Genomic DNA, 16,861 nt, shown 5'->3' with positions numbered 1-16,861 from the left:
ACGTTAAGTGACACATAAATGTTCATAAGAATCTCTTTGATCGTGATACTGTAAATTTTCTAATTTTCTACTTGTCACTCTCCTATGAAACTTCTAATTAGTAATTAAAATTTCAAACCACTAGCAAATTCCTCGCTTCATAGTACGTACATTTTATTTCAACTTTCATTTATTTTTCTAGCAAGAACCTACGTGGATCTTAACTCGAACTACATCCTATCGGATCTAACGTTCCATAGTAATTCCTCTTGCTCCTTTTTTATTCATCACGAATCTGTCAAGCTCTAAGATCACTCTACCTCGTTCTACCATCTTCTATACATAGACGTTTTCTCAAAAGAGAGGCCCTTCCTCTGATCCGGTTTTAAAAGTCGTCGAGATTTATTCTCCCCGATGGTAAGAAACGGGCGGATCAACGTGATAGGAAGACGAAAAGAGTACCAAACTCTTTCGAAATTGCGAATACTTACTGGTCCGAGCATCAGTATAGCATCTGCTCACGAGCACGGGACCAAAAACGATTCACGGTCTTGCAAGCTCACGTCAGTCTGCGTGCGGTACGTGCAGAGGAACGATGTAGGGGAATCGAGTCCGTAAATCTCAGTTGGTCGTCCCTGGAGAACCATGTCTCAGTCACAGCCCGCGATTGCGCGAGTTAAAGGGTTTCGGTTAGGACACGTACCTGTACACGTAAGCTGCTGTTCATGAGAAATTCTCACGCTGAGACGTCTGCAGTTCGAGTGTCCTTAACGTGACTTTGATTTGACTGGAGACCGTAAAGTGGCTCTGAACAATGCAGATTATTCGCCACCTTTCTAGAGAATTCCCAACAGGATTAAAAAATGTGCGTTCATTTGCGTTTGATGAAATTCATTGTTCTATTTAGAGAAAGAAAACGTTTTCGTTCTGTTCGTCACATAAATAAAAGCTCATTTGCAGGTACAAAACACGCATCTGGTGACAATGATAACTAAGAAAAGTAATGTAACGTTTGAAAGTTTGAATCCTTCTGCAAGTTTAGTTTAATATATTCAGAGAAGAGGCTGTTGAAGTTTGCAAAGTGCGTACACATATTTTTAGACATCTACCCAAGTCTTGAACAATCTGTGGATAACCGTAGAAATCTTCAAATTCTAATCTGTCTTTCGTCAAGTTCTTTCACTTACGCGTTTCTTTCGGTACATTAAGAAACACTTCTTCGAGCATTTACATATCGCCCTTTGACATCGCGCTCGATTTATCAATTCCGTCAGCGAAGTTTTGTGAATGACAAAAAGAACGATCGTTCGACTACGACCTACGCGTGGAAAAAGTTTCGAATTTTTATACAAGCACATATATATATGTACGTGATCGTGTATCCTACCGCGAAATAAACTCGATGAGAGAAACGACGCTGCTTGATACGACGATACAGACCGCGGATACAAACAAACGGAACCGATCCGACCATAGTAGCATTTCATTGTACTTTTGAACAACCGGTGTCTGATCTTCCCGATAAACAAGACCGAAGTATTAAAAGATCGACAAATGGTAGTAGCATCGAGAACTAATAAAATATACCCGTCGATTATCATTGGTGCGTCGCGTCGTTTAAACAGGTCAATATTTAAACGCGTCGTAAAATATCATCGCGTGCGCGCTCGTGAACATCCAGCCGTGTTTGATACATTTTAGTTATCATTTCGTATGCGTGTGCCCTATTCTTTTCATGGTACACAGTTTCCACGGTATTCTTTTCCAATCGGTTGAAACAAAATCTATCTTTTCGTGGCTCGTAACAAAAAAGGAATGGGATAGAAATAGGAGGACGGAGAATGAATAGAAGGTAAAAACAATAAAAGCGGAATTCGGAGAAGCGAGACCGAGGGGTTGAATCTCGATAAACGACAGGCTACGAGAGCTGACGTAGTTGATTAATTCATACCGCCTATTTTCAGTGACTGCCTGTTTCGTGGATACAGACGCTTTTGTCTCTATTTTTTGGTCCTTACCGACCAGCATGCTGCCATTTTTGCGCCGCTTGATATCGAATCCATTGGTCGTGGATACGGGGGCATCGATTATCGTGTCTCCACCCAACGAAAGGGATCGCTTCTTCCGCGGTCATCTACGCCAATGTAACCCAGAAACCATGTTAATGTTATCGAATTTATGTCCATCCTTTTCCTCCGCTTCTTCCCTATTTAGGAAACTACGACCGAAAACTTTATTGTTGCGCGCAATGTTCGAAATAATTTAAATAATTCGACGGCTGAAATTATTACGAAAAGGAACTGCAGGATTCTTATCGTTTCATGGGAGATTTTTGATATTGGAAAACGGATAATACAAGTAACCCGGTTTATAGTGCGAATAATCGTACCATTCGTTGAATATGTTAAAAACAAAATTCTTTCGCAGAGTTCGCTTTAAATTCTATCTCAGTTTTGAATTCAATTTTCAGGATAATCAGGACACGATTTGTAATTAATGCGAGTCGATATCTATTAAGTTAGTAACGGGCAGAAGGTTTTGAGGACGTGGACTAGATTATCAAACGACTGTCGAAAACTTTGAATCACGTTGAAATTAGCGTCACGATTAATTGAAAGCACGAAATAAAACCGACCACTGTTTTCCGTAGTCCTTATCTAATATCGAATTCTCGTTTATAGATGAATTAATAATAATAATGCGTTGCATCGAATACAACCGATTAATGAATTGTTTGTACCTGCCTTAATAGACAGTAAAATGCTTTATTAATTAATCGTTCCGCTGATAATTATTGTATGACCACAGTGTTATGCATTTGAAAGCGAAATATTTTCATACGCACGTTGTGCATATAGTTTCGATAAAAGGGATTTTTATATAGACCGATCACTAATCAAAGATGCGTTAACGTTACGCGTTTAAAAATTACAAAGCCATGGAAACGGAACATAACTATCTAAGTGAATTCGGTTTCCAACGGATCATTGCGGGAATGAAATATTTTTGTTTATATATAGCTTTTTCAAAGATACGTCTTCCTTTTTGGCGCTAGATAAATAATTCAGCCGAATATGTATCAAATATTAACCGTTACGTCATATAATATTAACTTAGATCACAGAATATGGTATTAAATATATTGTAATACATGGTATGAAACGTATTATAACGTAGTACGAACAATTTACGAAAATAATATCTCTCCCCTTTTCATTTCATACGATCGCAAGGAAGATATTTTCATTTATTTCTATTCAATGTTTCGCCACCGTATCGCTATATTCCAAGTTCTCACGGAGAAAACTTTTTCGCAGTCCGCAATTAACTTTTTGTCCCTGCGCGACCAATATTAACGAGACGAATAGAAAGAAAAAAGAAGAACCGTGGTTTCGGCTCAAAGAACATGATAAGTGAGCCGGCTAAACAAGCGCAGCGTTTGCTTTTCATTATAACTTGTATGAGATTAACGCTCGGTCCGTTTATTTACAGCAAACGGGTTTAAATAATACGTAAATTGCCCGCCGCTGCTGTTAATATGACAGACTAATTTTAATCCTATCCCCTGTCCCCCCATATCCCGCCATGCCCACGTGTGTGCCCGCCCTCCCTCCTTCCGCCCTTGGTCGAGCATCGACTTTTCCCTCATAATGCAACCGGTGCCGCTGACCGGTTTGTAAAATATAATAAAGTGTTATCGCTCGTTGTTATGCCGCGCATTACGCGGTTACCGTGCACGTTGGATACATTGAATGTATACAGGATTGTCGACTAACAGGCAGATATTTCAACGACTCAATTTATTGTCGTAAATTAATCCTTCCGCCGGGCACGATCGATATTACGAAGAAAAAAAGAAGAGCGATCAAATTAATGCGACAGGCGAAGCAACTGTTTGTGTTATTGGCACAAACAGAGTAGGATTTTATCTCGTAATAGCCGTGAAAATCGACGGAGAAGATAATCAGTCGATCAGGCAGGTGAATTATCGAAATTATCGGATTCCGAAATTACTGTTTTCCAACTTGCATATCATATGATGTTATTATCCGTGAAATACAAATCGGACGTGCAAAGGTACATAATTCAGCGTAATAAGCTACAATATTCACCATATCGTACCGAGGAACAGTTGCAGACTTGCCAACCGCAACTTTAATTCTTGTTATATCTTATGTATATCGTATATTAAATATCAGAAAGTATATTAGAATAAGTCGTAACACGATAAAGTGTTGCTTCGTTTCATGAAAATTCCAATTCTATAGAGAACGTCTCTTTCCATTAAAGCTTTCCGCGAAATACCAAATCCGACTCTCGTTTAGAAACAGGATTCCAAGTGTAATCACGCGTCACGGAAGGGAAACCCAGCAACGTGGCCAAAACATTGAAACGCAGGAATACAGTTGCTATCGTAACAAAATAATCGTCCTTCCCCTCGGTCACGCTGAGATGGCGTGCGAGAAACTGGACTGGCTTCGTGAAAACTCAAAGGAAGATGCACGGCTTCCCGCGTTCTCCCGGTGCGCCTCTTTGAGGCTCCGTCACCTTTTGTTGGCGCGCATCTCCACGGAAGGAAGTGGACAGAAACGAAAGCCGAAGCGGTATAAGTAAGAGTCAAGGAGAGCGATGACGATGCGACTACGACGGTCGGTCAGGGGAAAGAAAAGGAAAACGCTAAACGCGAGGAGTAGAGGACGAGGTCGAAACTAGACACGGTGAAAAAGGAATATGGGGAAAAGGTAAAGGAGAAAAAAGAGAAGGTTACCGCGTGCAAGAGAGTTTCTTCTTCGGGTTTGGCTTCGTCCCACAGAAAGCAATTTCTTAACGTAACCTTATCTGCGAGTATAGCTTGCACGCCACGTACAGCTCTGTGCAAAGACGCGTATGTGCCAAGCACACAAAGCGGCGCCGACCGACTCGCAACTCACGTGACGAAACAAGAAATATCCTAACCACGGATCCGAGGAATAGTAAGAATACCGACTTTCACGAGCTTTCCCTTGATGCGCTCTCTCCCTTTCTTTCTTTCCCTTTCTCTCGCGCGAGTTCATGCAGCAGTCCTCGTTCCTTTTCTCGTCCCCGGCCGATTTCGCGGCGAATCTCACTCGTTGTTGCACTGTTTACTTTTTCGTAGCACCCTTTTTCGTGCCGATGCTAACGGACGTTCCTCCTACACCGTGGGACACTATCAAAGTATACGAACGATCGTCAAACAAAATTTCACGTTCCGCTCGAAATTTATGACGTCTTTGATATGGTACGAAATTTCGTCGGCACAAAAATCTTGATACTCGACTTTTCCCTTTGCCGCAGCGGCCATCGAGAGACTTCGGTAAAATCTCATGGCTGATATTAGCGAGCAGCTCGATAATGTTGGCCGGTGTAACGTGATTCCAAGAAGAGCCAGAAAAACCCGTAAAAAGCGAGTGCTGTGCACCCTCTCGCATTTATATCACGTGAACCGACAATTCTTCCCTTTCTAACCCTTTCTTTCTTTCCTTCTCCCTCCATCTGCCTTTGTGGTTCTCTCTGACTCCTCCTTTCTCTCTCTTTCTCTCACCCCATCCACCGTTGGTGCCACGGTTTTTTCTACATGTAATTTATCGGCTGGACTCTTTTTTTTCGCCCAACCGCTGCGTTCCTTTACCCCTTTTCTCTGTCTCTTTCATTCCCGTGCCTTACTCGCATTCGCACCAGCGACGCCGCGACGGGGCGTATAAGCGGTTGGGGGGGAAACGGAGGACGCAGCGATTTATAGTAACTGCACCCGCTCTCGTAGAATATTTTTGGCGGAATTTCTACTCTACTTTTTTTATCCAGTGATCTCTATGGAGCCGCGGCTTTTTTTCCCTCGTATTCAGGAAAACCCTTTTTCGACCCAACGATAAAGCATAAATGGAAGTTTCCCCTTCTCCTCTTCATTTGGAATAATCACATACAGATATGCATATGCGTGTTATACGCGCGGGAAAAATTTACGTTATGGAAGGTTACTAATTATCGAGCTGCGTGAATGAAAAGTTAGCAGCGAAATTCGAACATTATACATTTCTGAGATAGTAACGCGTATATTAATGTGACTCAATTTTACAAGAATTACTTCGAAGTATGTGCTTTTGCACAAACATGGTTTCGTCGTGATTAATTTGTTTTAGGTAAAATCAGAGAGCCGATTATTTTAAACTGTTATCCAAGAAAATATTCGGAATTTAAAGTTAAACTACGGAAGTTAAACATCCCGTTCGCGTTACATAAACGGCAATAAGGCTCGCGCTGCTTATAATTCACGAAACGCAAAGTTCCCTTCTTTTAAATTAATAATGATTAACGATACGAAATCGCTTGACACAGGCTTCGCCTTACCAAGCACACTGCCGTTAAACATTTAACAACCGATAGTCGTGCAACTTCAAATTGCCCACCCTTCGAGTCACGTACTTTACATGAAGCCTCTATTCGGCCTTTGACCCCCTCGTAAACTTTATCAAGCCAAAATACGCAGGCTATATACCGTCTCAAACTATCTTTAAAGATGCATCGTCGTTAACAAACCTTTACGTGTTCGCTCGTATTTAAGGCCTATCAAGGTACCATAAATTTATGCTGAAATAATTCAAAGGCACTATCGTTGAAAAAAAATCATTCTTCTGGTCTGCGAGAAGAATTATAATTGCCGCGTGTATTATCCTCTTTAAACATCTACCGGCGATTCTAATCTTCATCGACATGAAATATATCTTTATATGGCGTACACGAAACGCAACATTCTGATAAAAACGCGTTCAAAGGCAAACATACATGCTGTTAGCACGATTTAAAGTTTAATCGCGAAACAATAATCCATGCGAACATACGAACGTCGACGTTACACGAGAACGCACGCGAAAGATACGACGTAGATGCGACCAGTTCGACTGACAGTAATGTGGCTGATGCGTATCGTATCGCGATACACTTGCTAGGGATAACAAAATAGCATATCAGTGATGATACAGGGCGCATCTCGTTTACGTAGATTGCTCTTCAGAAGCGACGATATGCAAAACAATTCGGAGAAGCTATTTTTTAAAACGGTGTGGGTGTTGGAGCCTCGAAGTCTGCAATATGTGAAATGCTTCGCAATTAATGTATACGATATATTGGATGTCGTAAAATATACAGAGAACAGTTAAAATTGTGCAAATGAACAGAAATTATGTAACAGGCGGGGCGAAATATACGAGAGAATGTAATGTTAATTTATATGACAGGAGAAATATACGAGGTGCCGATGTGTAAGTAATTTTACTAAAAAGTAGCTGGGGAGCAGCAAAGTTTAAAAGTCGTGCTCAAAATTTTATGTATCGTGTAAAACTCGTGCAAACGTCGTTTATAATGATGAAAAAGCTCTGTGAACGATAAGCTTCTTTAAAAGAAAAAAATAGAGGGAAAGTTTTTCAAGTTTCGAAAAAATGCCTGATAAAGCTGAGTATGCTTGAAATGCTTTAATTAAGTGAAGTGGTTCATGTTTCAAACATTTTTCGATATAACCCGCACGTCGAAAGGTACGGTAATCTCAAACGTTTGCGAATGTCTGGCTACGTACTGTCCGCTACTACTTCCTCGATTGCGCTATTTTCGCAACATTTTCGCGTTTGGAGACCTATTAGATTGAAAATTACTTACGTTAAACGACAGACACTAAGCTCTACTAAACTCGAGTAGAAGAAAATACGCGCAGACATAAGCTACGCAAAAAGATTTAATCCAACTTGCTTAAGGAATAAAACATCCAAGTTAAAATCTCAATTCGACGAATTCGATCAACTCCGGTTCTTTAGCTCGGCATGAAAACAAAAATTGCTCAACTCCATAAAAACTTTGAAAGTACACACTACTTTGCCACCGATCCAATCGGAAGCTCTTAACCCCTATACCTTCTATTCAGCACACTTTTCTCGTGGTTCTAAGAATTCCTTTGTTCAATTAAATTTCGAGAACCGATACCGTGAATACATTTGCGAATAGCTGCTCGTAACTGAGTTAGAACGAAACGGTCTCTATATAATGCTACGTGTGCCGTGAATAAAGTCGGCAGAATATTGTTTCAAGAGAGGTGAAGGCAAAAGCGAAAAAGGGCGTCTCGTTAGCATGGTGTATTATTTATTGGAATTATGCGGAATTCCTTATCCTTTTGCGGAACGGAAGCGAAACTACGAGCTAGATGAGACCCGATAAAAATTATTTGCTGGAAAGCCATTCGTAAATGGAATAAATTTCGCCGCGGCGCGCCGAGTACCTCTATCTAAGAGTACGAAATACAGAGATATTCGTGGCTTTTCTTGGCAACGCGAATGCGCTGGAAAACGCGAGCTTCTCAGAACGTTCGAACGATTCTGTGCAAACACTACAGACGATGCTTGGCAAACGTTAAGCCGATTCACGAAAACGCGTGAAGGAGCATTCACACGATGGTTACTAAAATTTTATATTTAAATAGTACACTTGATAGGATTTCGAGAATTAAATTTTGAGCGATGAGTAGTGTACTTGTCGAGTTTTATTTTTTTGTGCATATCGTAACACTTGTAAATTCAGACTTATTACCGCGAGTAATTGTCCATTAATCGTGAAAAGTTTATGTTCCAATTAATAGCATAGAGAACTGAAATTCTCATGAGATATAATTTTCATTTACTTCAAATATTTAATGTTCAAAGCTTGGACAAAGAAAATGCAAGATAATTTTGTGTTTTAAAATTTTGTAGTCTGTACAATTGGTAAAAAATAGTTCTGTTATTAAAGAGATAAAAGGGGCATTAAAATTCACGCGCGTAGAAACGATGCAAAATTAAATTCTGTCGAACGATGATTTATAAACCATTAAAGATATATCGAATAAAGTTGCACCATTATGTTTTCACGTTCGAAGTATTAAATATCGTGTCCTTTGTCTGTATATCTATTTGCTTTCTCCTTGCATCTGTTCTGGCCACTAATCAGACTGTGCGAGCGCATGAATTTGACAGACCGTCGCATCGAATCGCGGGGAATCGGGACCGTTTCCAATTATTCCGCCGCGTACACGACCCTTCAAGGCTGATTTACGCGGAATTCAAAACTAATTGGCCGGGCGCATCGTTGTCATCGAAACATCTAATGTTGCCCGAAGTAACATGGACCAAAGTATCCCGAATATTCCCAATTTCCGCCTAACCATATTCAATATCCGAATGTTGAAACTTCGGATATCCGCAGTGCGCATTGCCGAAACGATCGTATCGATGAACTATTCAAATAATGGTATAACTGTACCTAACGTCCGCCTCGTCCTTTACACGACCAACTTCCCTAATAATTGATAATCGACATTCCCTGCGCTACAAATTTCACGCGATCCGCCCCGCTGCTCTCCAAACGCGTTAAAGTAATTTCTACCCTTGTTAAGGCGATCAGATGTAACGATGTTTCAACGCAGTCGGTTGCTCGTTCGTACCTACGCCGAATTCCCAGAATTATGCACCGTCATGCAAAGAAAAGACGAATTAAATGATTAATGAACCGAGATCGAGCTTTAAAGATTAATTATCGTTCGATGAATCGATTTAAACGTAATTGCCAATTATCGAAAGATACACGTACTTACTTGTTTCGAGAGAAATTTCGACAAATTCTTTTCATAATTATCGCGGCATGTTTTTCAAGATTGGTTATTATAAGAAAACTTCCCTACTCACGATGATAAAAAATATTTTACACGGCAGGATTTTAATCTATCAGTAATTCTTAAATGTAACGGAAATAACAAAAGTAACGTGAAATTAACGCAAGCATATCGGTAATACACTCATCCTTTAATGATATATTTTTCATAATTGTAATTTCCTTCAGAAATTTTGCCAACATTTTCTTTTTCAATTTCGCTAGACGTTCTATTGAAGCTAATGCAAGAGTTGCGATTCATTGAAACAATGACCCGACCATATCCATGTACGATACTTTGTCGAAGTACCAACATCTGCCATGCACATACATGGATGATCGTGTTACAATGACCACGAAATGCAAACATTACCAACGAAAATCCTGAACAAAATACGCCAATAGTATGGCGTGCAAATAGGTACCGTGCAACAATGGCGAAAATGCGTGAGATGGTTGAAAAAGAGCCCTCGCATAATGCGTTTGACAGTATGATTTGTATCGGTGTTTTATAGAAGTACGTAGCTTTTCAACGTTACAAAAGATAATGATCGGAATATGTTTCGAGTAACAACAATAAATGCAGCCTGGTTGCGTAAAAAGCCCGCGATCGAACAATTGTCAGCAATCTTGATTTAGGAAGAAATATTCATGCATCGTTTGGAATCTAGACGCAGCTAAATTCTATTCTACTGCAATGGGAAAATCACTCCACCCATAAATCAAGATAAATAAAAAGGGAAAAAGAGAGATAAACGCTTGAATGTAAACGCACTTTACAGCAATCCACGCAACGACGCAATAATTTCGTAATCCTCTAACTCGTAATTCCAACTATTAATGTCTGACCATTGCATAGCTCGACTACTGAAAAATTGCCAGTTTCACGATAGCGGACGAAGGTGTGCAAAATAATCACGATCGCGTCGAGAGAAATAACTTTCAAGAACGGCCGTTTATTGTACAAGGCAAGATTGTCAGCGTGGCTACGATAGCGTGATCGTTCGAATCGAAACGGTGTGATTTCGAAATTCGCTAGCTGGCTGCGATCCCAGTATAATTGAGTCGTGAGTCGGCTGGAAAGACGCGAACCCTCGTGTCCAACAATCTACGAGATAACTCGCTTTTAAATATCGCGTGCTTGCTAGTTTACATCGGTTGGCAACCCATTATAACGCGATTGTGCTACGTCGTTCGCTATCTTTCTCTGTTTTTCTCTGGGTATCGAGTGCTTTTGATGTCTGACTATATTTGCCGTGTTTCACTGTTGCTAGTAATTTGCCAAAGTGTAAAAGACGCCTGTTTTAAGCAATTTATGCGAGCCTAGAAACACTATCAAGCACAAAAGTAGTTTTATTCTATTTAACACTCACCCTCGATAATGGGACGCTGCGGCTTGTAAGACATGTCTGTAAAGAGAAAGGGATTAATTATTAGTAAAATTAGTCACGATACGTATCGTGTTAGCTAGGCTAAGAATTTTTAATGGCACAAGCACACTGAAGCGTGTCTCGATTGTACTCGTTCTCTCTAGTGTGATACTTATCTTATCTCGTCTGATATTTGCAAGAAAAAGATAATCGGTAAAATAATTAACGTAGGAGATTATCTAACGAAGGCACGATGTTTTCGAGGAACTTCAGGAATCTTCGATAAGTTCGAAGTTAGAAACTAACAACGGTTTGAAGTTGCCTCCATTTCAACGAAATTCATACTTAGGGATTTGATGAAAGTTACTGTACCGTAATTTCATCATTTCTCGTGCTTATTTAAAGTTGTTACGTACATACGGTATAAAATGTGAACGTTATTACCAACACGGAGGCAAAAGATGTTTATAAGATATCGATTAACCAAGAAGCACACTTTTCACCACGTACCGTAAGATCAGACCAAAAATTACCTAATTCCATTTAGTAAGTTGAAATTACCTCCGAAATCAAATAAAACCTTAACACTCTTGCGAACCCTTCAAGTTCAACATTCATCGTCAAAGAAGATCGTATATGAACACAACTCTCTTAATTGCGTGCGTAACGAAATCACGTGTTGACAAAATCAAAGTGTCTTCCCCGGGCTGTGCCCAATCCGTAGCCTGCTGGCAAACTTTCGTCGACTTTGTCGCGGCCTCAGACAACCGTAATTAACGTTTCAGGGCGCGGATCAGCCTGATCCAGGGTTTCCCGAACAACGAAATTCAAGGAAGGAAGCAAGATGCACGGATCGAGGGCAAGGCAGATAGACGGGGCAATTTCGAGGAGCAAATAACAGGGAAATTCAGGATGGCCGAGTCGCGCAACATTTCCCCCTCAGCTCGCTCCGCAAGCTTCACCCTTCGCGAAACTTTTAATTATCCTTTCGTGGCCCGGCCCTTTAATGAAGATCCTTCGCGTCCGCCACACAACCACGTATGACGTTCCAAATAATTACAAGTTTCCTGCATGAACTCGAGACTTACAGCGTCCGGAGGATAGGGATTTGCCGTATGTCGAGGAGTCACGAGAGTATAAGGAACGTGTGAGTTTAGAAAAGCATGGAAAAAAGATTAAAATTACTGGAGAATCTATTTCTTGAAAATTGCTGATTCGTTGAAATCTGTTCGATAGCGATATTATAATTGAAAGTTAGCTTAAACAAATTAACTCTTCAATTAATATGAGAAACCCAGTATTATTCTATCCAATAGCGGCAGACGAACGTTTCGTAACTTAATATCGACAATTTCAGCCATCCGATGAACTTTTTTCAGAGAATTGAAAAAATAAAAAATCCACGTCAAATGTATGTTTTAAGTAGGCAAGCGGCGTGTTTATATGGATTAAACTGAAACGTTGATACGAATTACAACTAACGTTACTCAAGGCAACGCGATAATTCTTGTAATTAAACATACGTTACGACCACAGGATTTTTTAAGCGAGGATGATTTTTGTTATACCACGTGCACGCGTGCTCACACGCTCACGTACAAAGTTCTGTTATAATATATTAACGCAGAAATATCGCTCGTTCGTCATCCAGTAATTTATCACGCATATGCATTTACGGCGATCTACACTGGTACGCTTGAACATCGGGAAAAAATGGTTTTCGAGAGTCGAACAAATGTATTTTAAATCTGTGGCGTTCCACGTATGACTAAACAACGAAGGAGAGAGGTGAAAATGCTTCACAACACTAGAAAGGCAGAGTAGTGTAAAAATCAATGAAAGGGAAATATCGTTTTAAATTCAATGGAATAGTTTTGTCCCTCTTCTTTTTCCCGCGTTTTCCCTCTCTTTCTCTTTTCTTTTCTCGTTCGTACACGAATTTCGTTGGTTTGCGAACGAGCACCGCTTTTCCGAAATTACTTGTTGCAATGTCGACGTAATTACATCGTGTTGGCAATTCATAAGGACTCCACGAGCACAATTTTGCGTCGTTGCACCACACCGCGCTATCCCGCCACGCTCGTTGACCGTCGGATTTTTATCCGCCAACCAGAAAACGAGTTCTCGTTGCCACGCCTGTAATTGTTTCTTAATTGAACTCGTTCGTCCATTTCCACAATATGTCTAATCGAACGGTTTCCTAATAGCCGGCCGCACGTAGAAGCGCATCTGTTAGTTAGAAACGCGAGAGAAAGCATCATGGAAATTGTTGTAAATTTTTAATAAATATTTTCGTTAGCGCGCTGTATCCCGATGCCTGCTTACGGGATCTGCAACGGAAGTATGTTTCGCGAAACAAGCAACTACATATTTTCCAGACTTTAACAAATGAGAACAATAACGCTTTGTGCGCCTGACGCCTCATAACAATATCTGCAAATATTCCTAGTTAAGCAACTTTTTAATGAAAGCGTTTTCGCGAAACATGGCTACTAGGGATAGATTAATTTTTCAACAAGGATTTTTTCCCCAAAGGTTTTAGCAAACGATCCAGAGAAATCGCAAATAAAACCACTTTCCCCTGTATTTACCACTTTTTTTCAAGGAAGTATATTGCAGGATAAAACACGAGAAGGAAAATGTTTTAAAATTTAGTAGAGAATATGAGGACCAAAATTAACCTTTAATTCAGACTTACATTAGTAAAATGTACTACAATGAAACGTAATTACATTAATCTATGCAGTAGAGTACTCCTTTCGAATTGTACTTGAACATCTTATAAATGGAATCCTATCTGATACAATCACACGCATTTCTCATGCATTTTTGTATTTAGAGTAGGTATACAAATTTTCAACGCGACCTATTTTATTCCTCTTTTAAATCGACTCTATTGGAAAACGATGTCGTATTATTTTGAATTCTATTTATTTCTTCATTCAAAAGAAACTCCGATCAATAATTACTCTCTATTCGCTTTCCATATATTTCTTTACTCTCGTCAAAAGTACTCAATATCGTTCACAATCACGCTACCGTTTCTCCTCTCAGTCAACGTTATGTGAAAGGGAAAGGAAAAAGTCAGAGGAATACCGCGTACAGGCTAAGTTCCTGAGCAAAAGACATTCTCCCTCGCTTATGAAAAATTACCTAGAGATGCAAAGAAGTCTTCTACCATAGAAAGGTTAATAGAAGTAGACCGCGCATGCGGAACACATGGACGAGTTCGCTCAGCTTTGCAAGGGTTTCGTGCACTTCGTGCCACGCGGCACTACGAAACCGACGATATGTATGCAGCCCGTCTCTATGAGAAGTCGTACAGGCCGATATCGCACCGATATCCCCCTTTCTCGTCCTCGCTGCGACTAGACTGCGGGTTGACACACATGGGAAACACGTGTTGCCACTCCCACAAACCGACGGATAACACAGTAACAGCCACGATCAGCCACATACATAGACGTGCGTGCGCGTGATTACATTCGCGTAGACGCTTCAATCTTTGCTTATCCCTAAGAAGGGGAAAAAGTATTGTAATTTCTTCGTATCTCTATTTTCTATAATTGCTTCTATCATCTCCGAACTGAATTAAAGGTACGGGATCTGGACAAAGATTTTTTACATCTACTATAAAGCTAGACGCTAAAGTTAAAATAAATTAATTATATATTGATTGCGACTGTCCTCGAATGGAAGAATGCGACGTTGGAATTTGAAATAAGAAATATTTGTTACGTAAATAGGAAGAATATAGGTACGAAATCTGATTTATCGTTGGGATAGTCAGGCCAGGCAGGGCAGAGTTTCTCGATATTTCGAAATTTTCCAATTTTTCCCGGCACCTCGGTCGTCCTACATACGACAAAACTTTCTCTCAACTTGCCGGTTCTAAAGAAACTTATCAAACCGAATCAGGGCGTACACAGATGGACAGTAAAGTTCAGGATGATCTGAGAACTAGATAACCATGCGAAGTCTGAAAAATTGGCAATGTCTGGTAAGCCAGTGGCTTGCCGGCACTATATTCGCTTCGTCTGTAACAAGCCGGAAAGTGTGTCAAAAGTCGCGACAGAGGAACAGAGGGGATAATGGTGTTTCCGTTCGCGCGACATTCACTGAGTTCAACCGGGGGTAGACTGTAATTTCAGAGATGATTTGTCCTCTCGAGCTGACGTTTGTATCACGTTGGAAAACTTTACGATTCGACGAGCAAAAATTGATGAGAACATCGGTGAAGGAAAATGCGATGAGGCAACTCCCTCCCACCAGCTGGAGGGACGAATGTTCGTGGAAAAATTGTTATTTTCGCGGTGCCATCTAAATCGAAAGGATTTACAGCTGCGTGTAAACCGGGCATCTCGTATAACGAAGCTATTTTCGAAAGAATTTCACGCGTCGTGCTCGCAGACGCGATATTTCATTCTCCTTTTTTGCATTCGACAGCAACGCCCGAGGTACACCAGCCGTGAGAGAGCGGCCGCCGGAAATGGCGGTGAAGCACTTTCGATTTTCCGTTTCCTCCATTCTGTATACGAAGCTGAAGACGAAATGCGTATACCGTCGGTTCCCTTCTTTTTTTCTCTTTCGTCTTCTTCTTCTCCCCAATAAACCGATAGTTGTCAAATGCTATACCAGAGAAAGAATTTGCCACCGGAACAAACATCTTCTTTTCTTTTATAATAACTTTGCTCGAATATAAATAACGAGTAAATGCATCTATGCATAATGAAAGTGTTAAATTCAGAAGGGTTTTTATTTTCGAAGATAGAGATTATTAGCAAAGTCGATGTTAATGGTTGTACTTAGTTGCAAGGAGAGCATAGAACGCACTGATCGAGATCGGTTTAATCGATACACTAATACCAACCGATAATATTGACAGAAAGTGAGATATGTACATACGAGAATTTGGTGAACAGTGATGCGGCCTGAGCTGGCTAAACCTAAGGTTCACGGAAATCATCTCTATCCCTTTTGCGAGAGCTCTATAGCTATGTTCAACGCTTCCCGACCAAAATTGCCCGCGTGTACTGCTTATCTGCAGAGAATAGGATTTAAATTGTCTGATTCATTTTCGCGGAATCTGCGATCCATTCTATACGAGATAAATAGACATCGACTGTAATTACTGTATCTCACGCAAATAGTTGTATAATTTGCTAACAGTATCTAATTAAAATAGCTTAAATTAAATTACTTTGAAAATGTAACGATTCCATACAATGGGTCATTATTATTCATTTCGAATTATTCCAAGCTATAATTTTATTTATACAAATTTTTTAAGGAGTAACTAAATGCGAGGCACTGCAGTGAAATAAAGCAGAGAGTGTGTGTATATGTGTGTGTATTTCGAATAAATTCATCGATAAAGCTAACTAGCAGACATACCTATAAACATAAAATCGAATATATTTGTCTACAAATGGACAAAGATATTTGAAAATTCTGGACTGGCGTAAGTCTCTGCTGAATGCGAGGGGTCAGCCATAAAAGCGTATAATTCACAAAGCAAGGTTTTCGTCGTTCTACCTTTACCTAACTTTTTCAAACGCGCAGGATGAAGCAAGACGAAGCGTCGGATTGGTCGGAAGTCGACTCGTTACTTCTCTAAACTCAAACGACAACGGAAAAGCGTAGAAAAGACCATTCGATCGGGGCCATTCGCGTCGGGGATTGATTCTCGCGATATTTCAGGGAAAACTTTGAACCGATCAAGCAACGGCGAAAAATGAAGAAAGTTTCCTTTCCAGATTCGTACTCACATCCTTCGTAACTGTGCCCACGTGCGCGGTATACTTGTCCTGATTCTTCGTCTACGTCCT

The 16,861-nt window shown here is 40.3% G+C and overlaps 1 protein-coding gene across 10 annotated transcripts in view; it reads right to left on the bottom strand.

Annotated features, from left to right (window-relative positions):
• LOC126920894 (agrin-like) overlaps nt 1-16,861 on the bottom strand; it is a 383,155-nt gene that overhangs the window by 234,549 nt on the left and 131,745 nt on the right. For all 10 annotated transcript variants that reach the window (XM_050731794.1, XM_050731795.1, XM_050731796.1 and 7 more), the window contains one exon: nt 11,037-11,072. In XM_050731794.1, coding sequence (XP_050587751.1) covers nt 11,037-11,072 — 36 coding nt within the window. The remainder of the gene's footprint in view (nt 1-11,036; nt 11,073-16,861) is intronic.

The sequence above is a fragment of the Bombus affinis genome, chromosome 10, assembly GCF_024516045.1.
Source record: "Bombus affinis isolate iyBomAffi1 chromosome 10, iyBomAffi1.2, whole genome shotgun sequence".
NCBI lineage: Eukaryota > Metazoa > Arthropoda > Insecta > Hymenoptera > Apidae > Bombus > Bombus affinis.
This window is presented reverse-complemented; position numbering and strand designations above follow the sequence as displayed.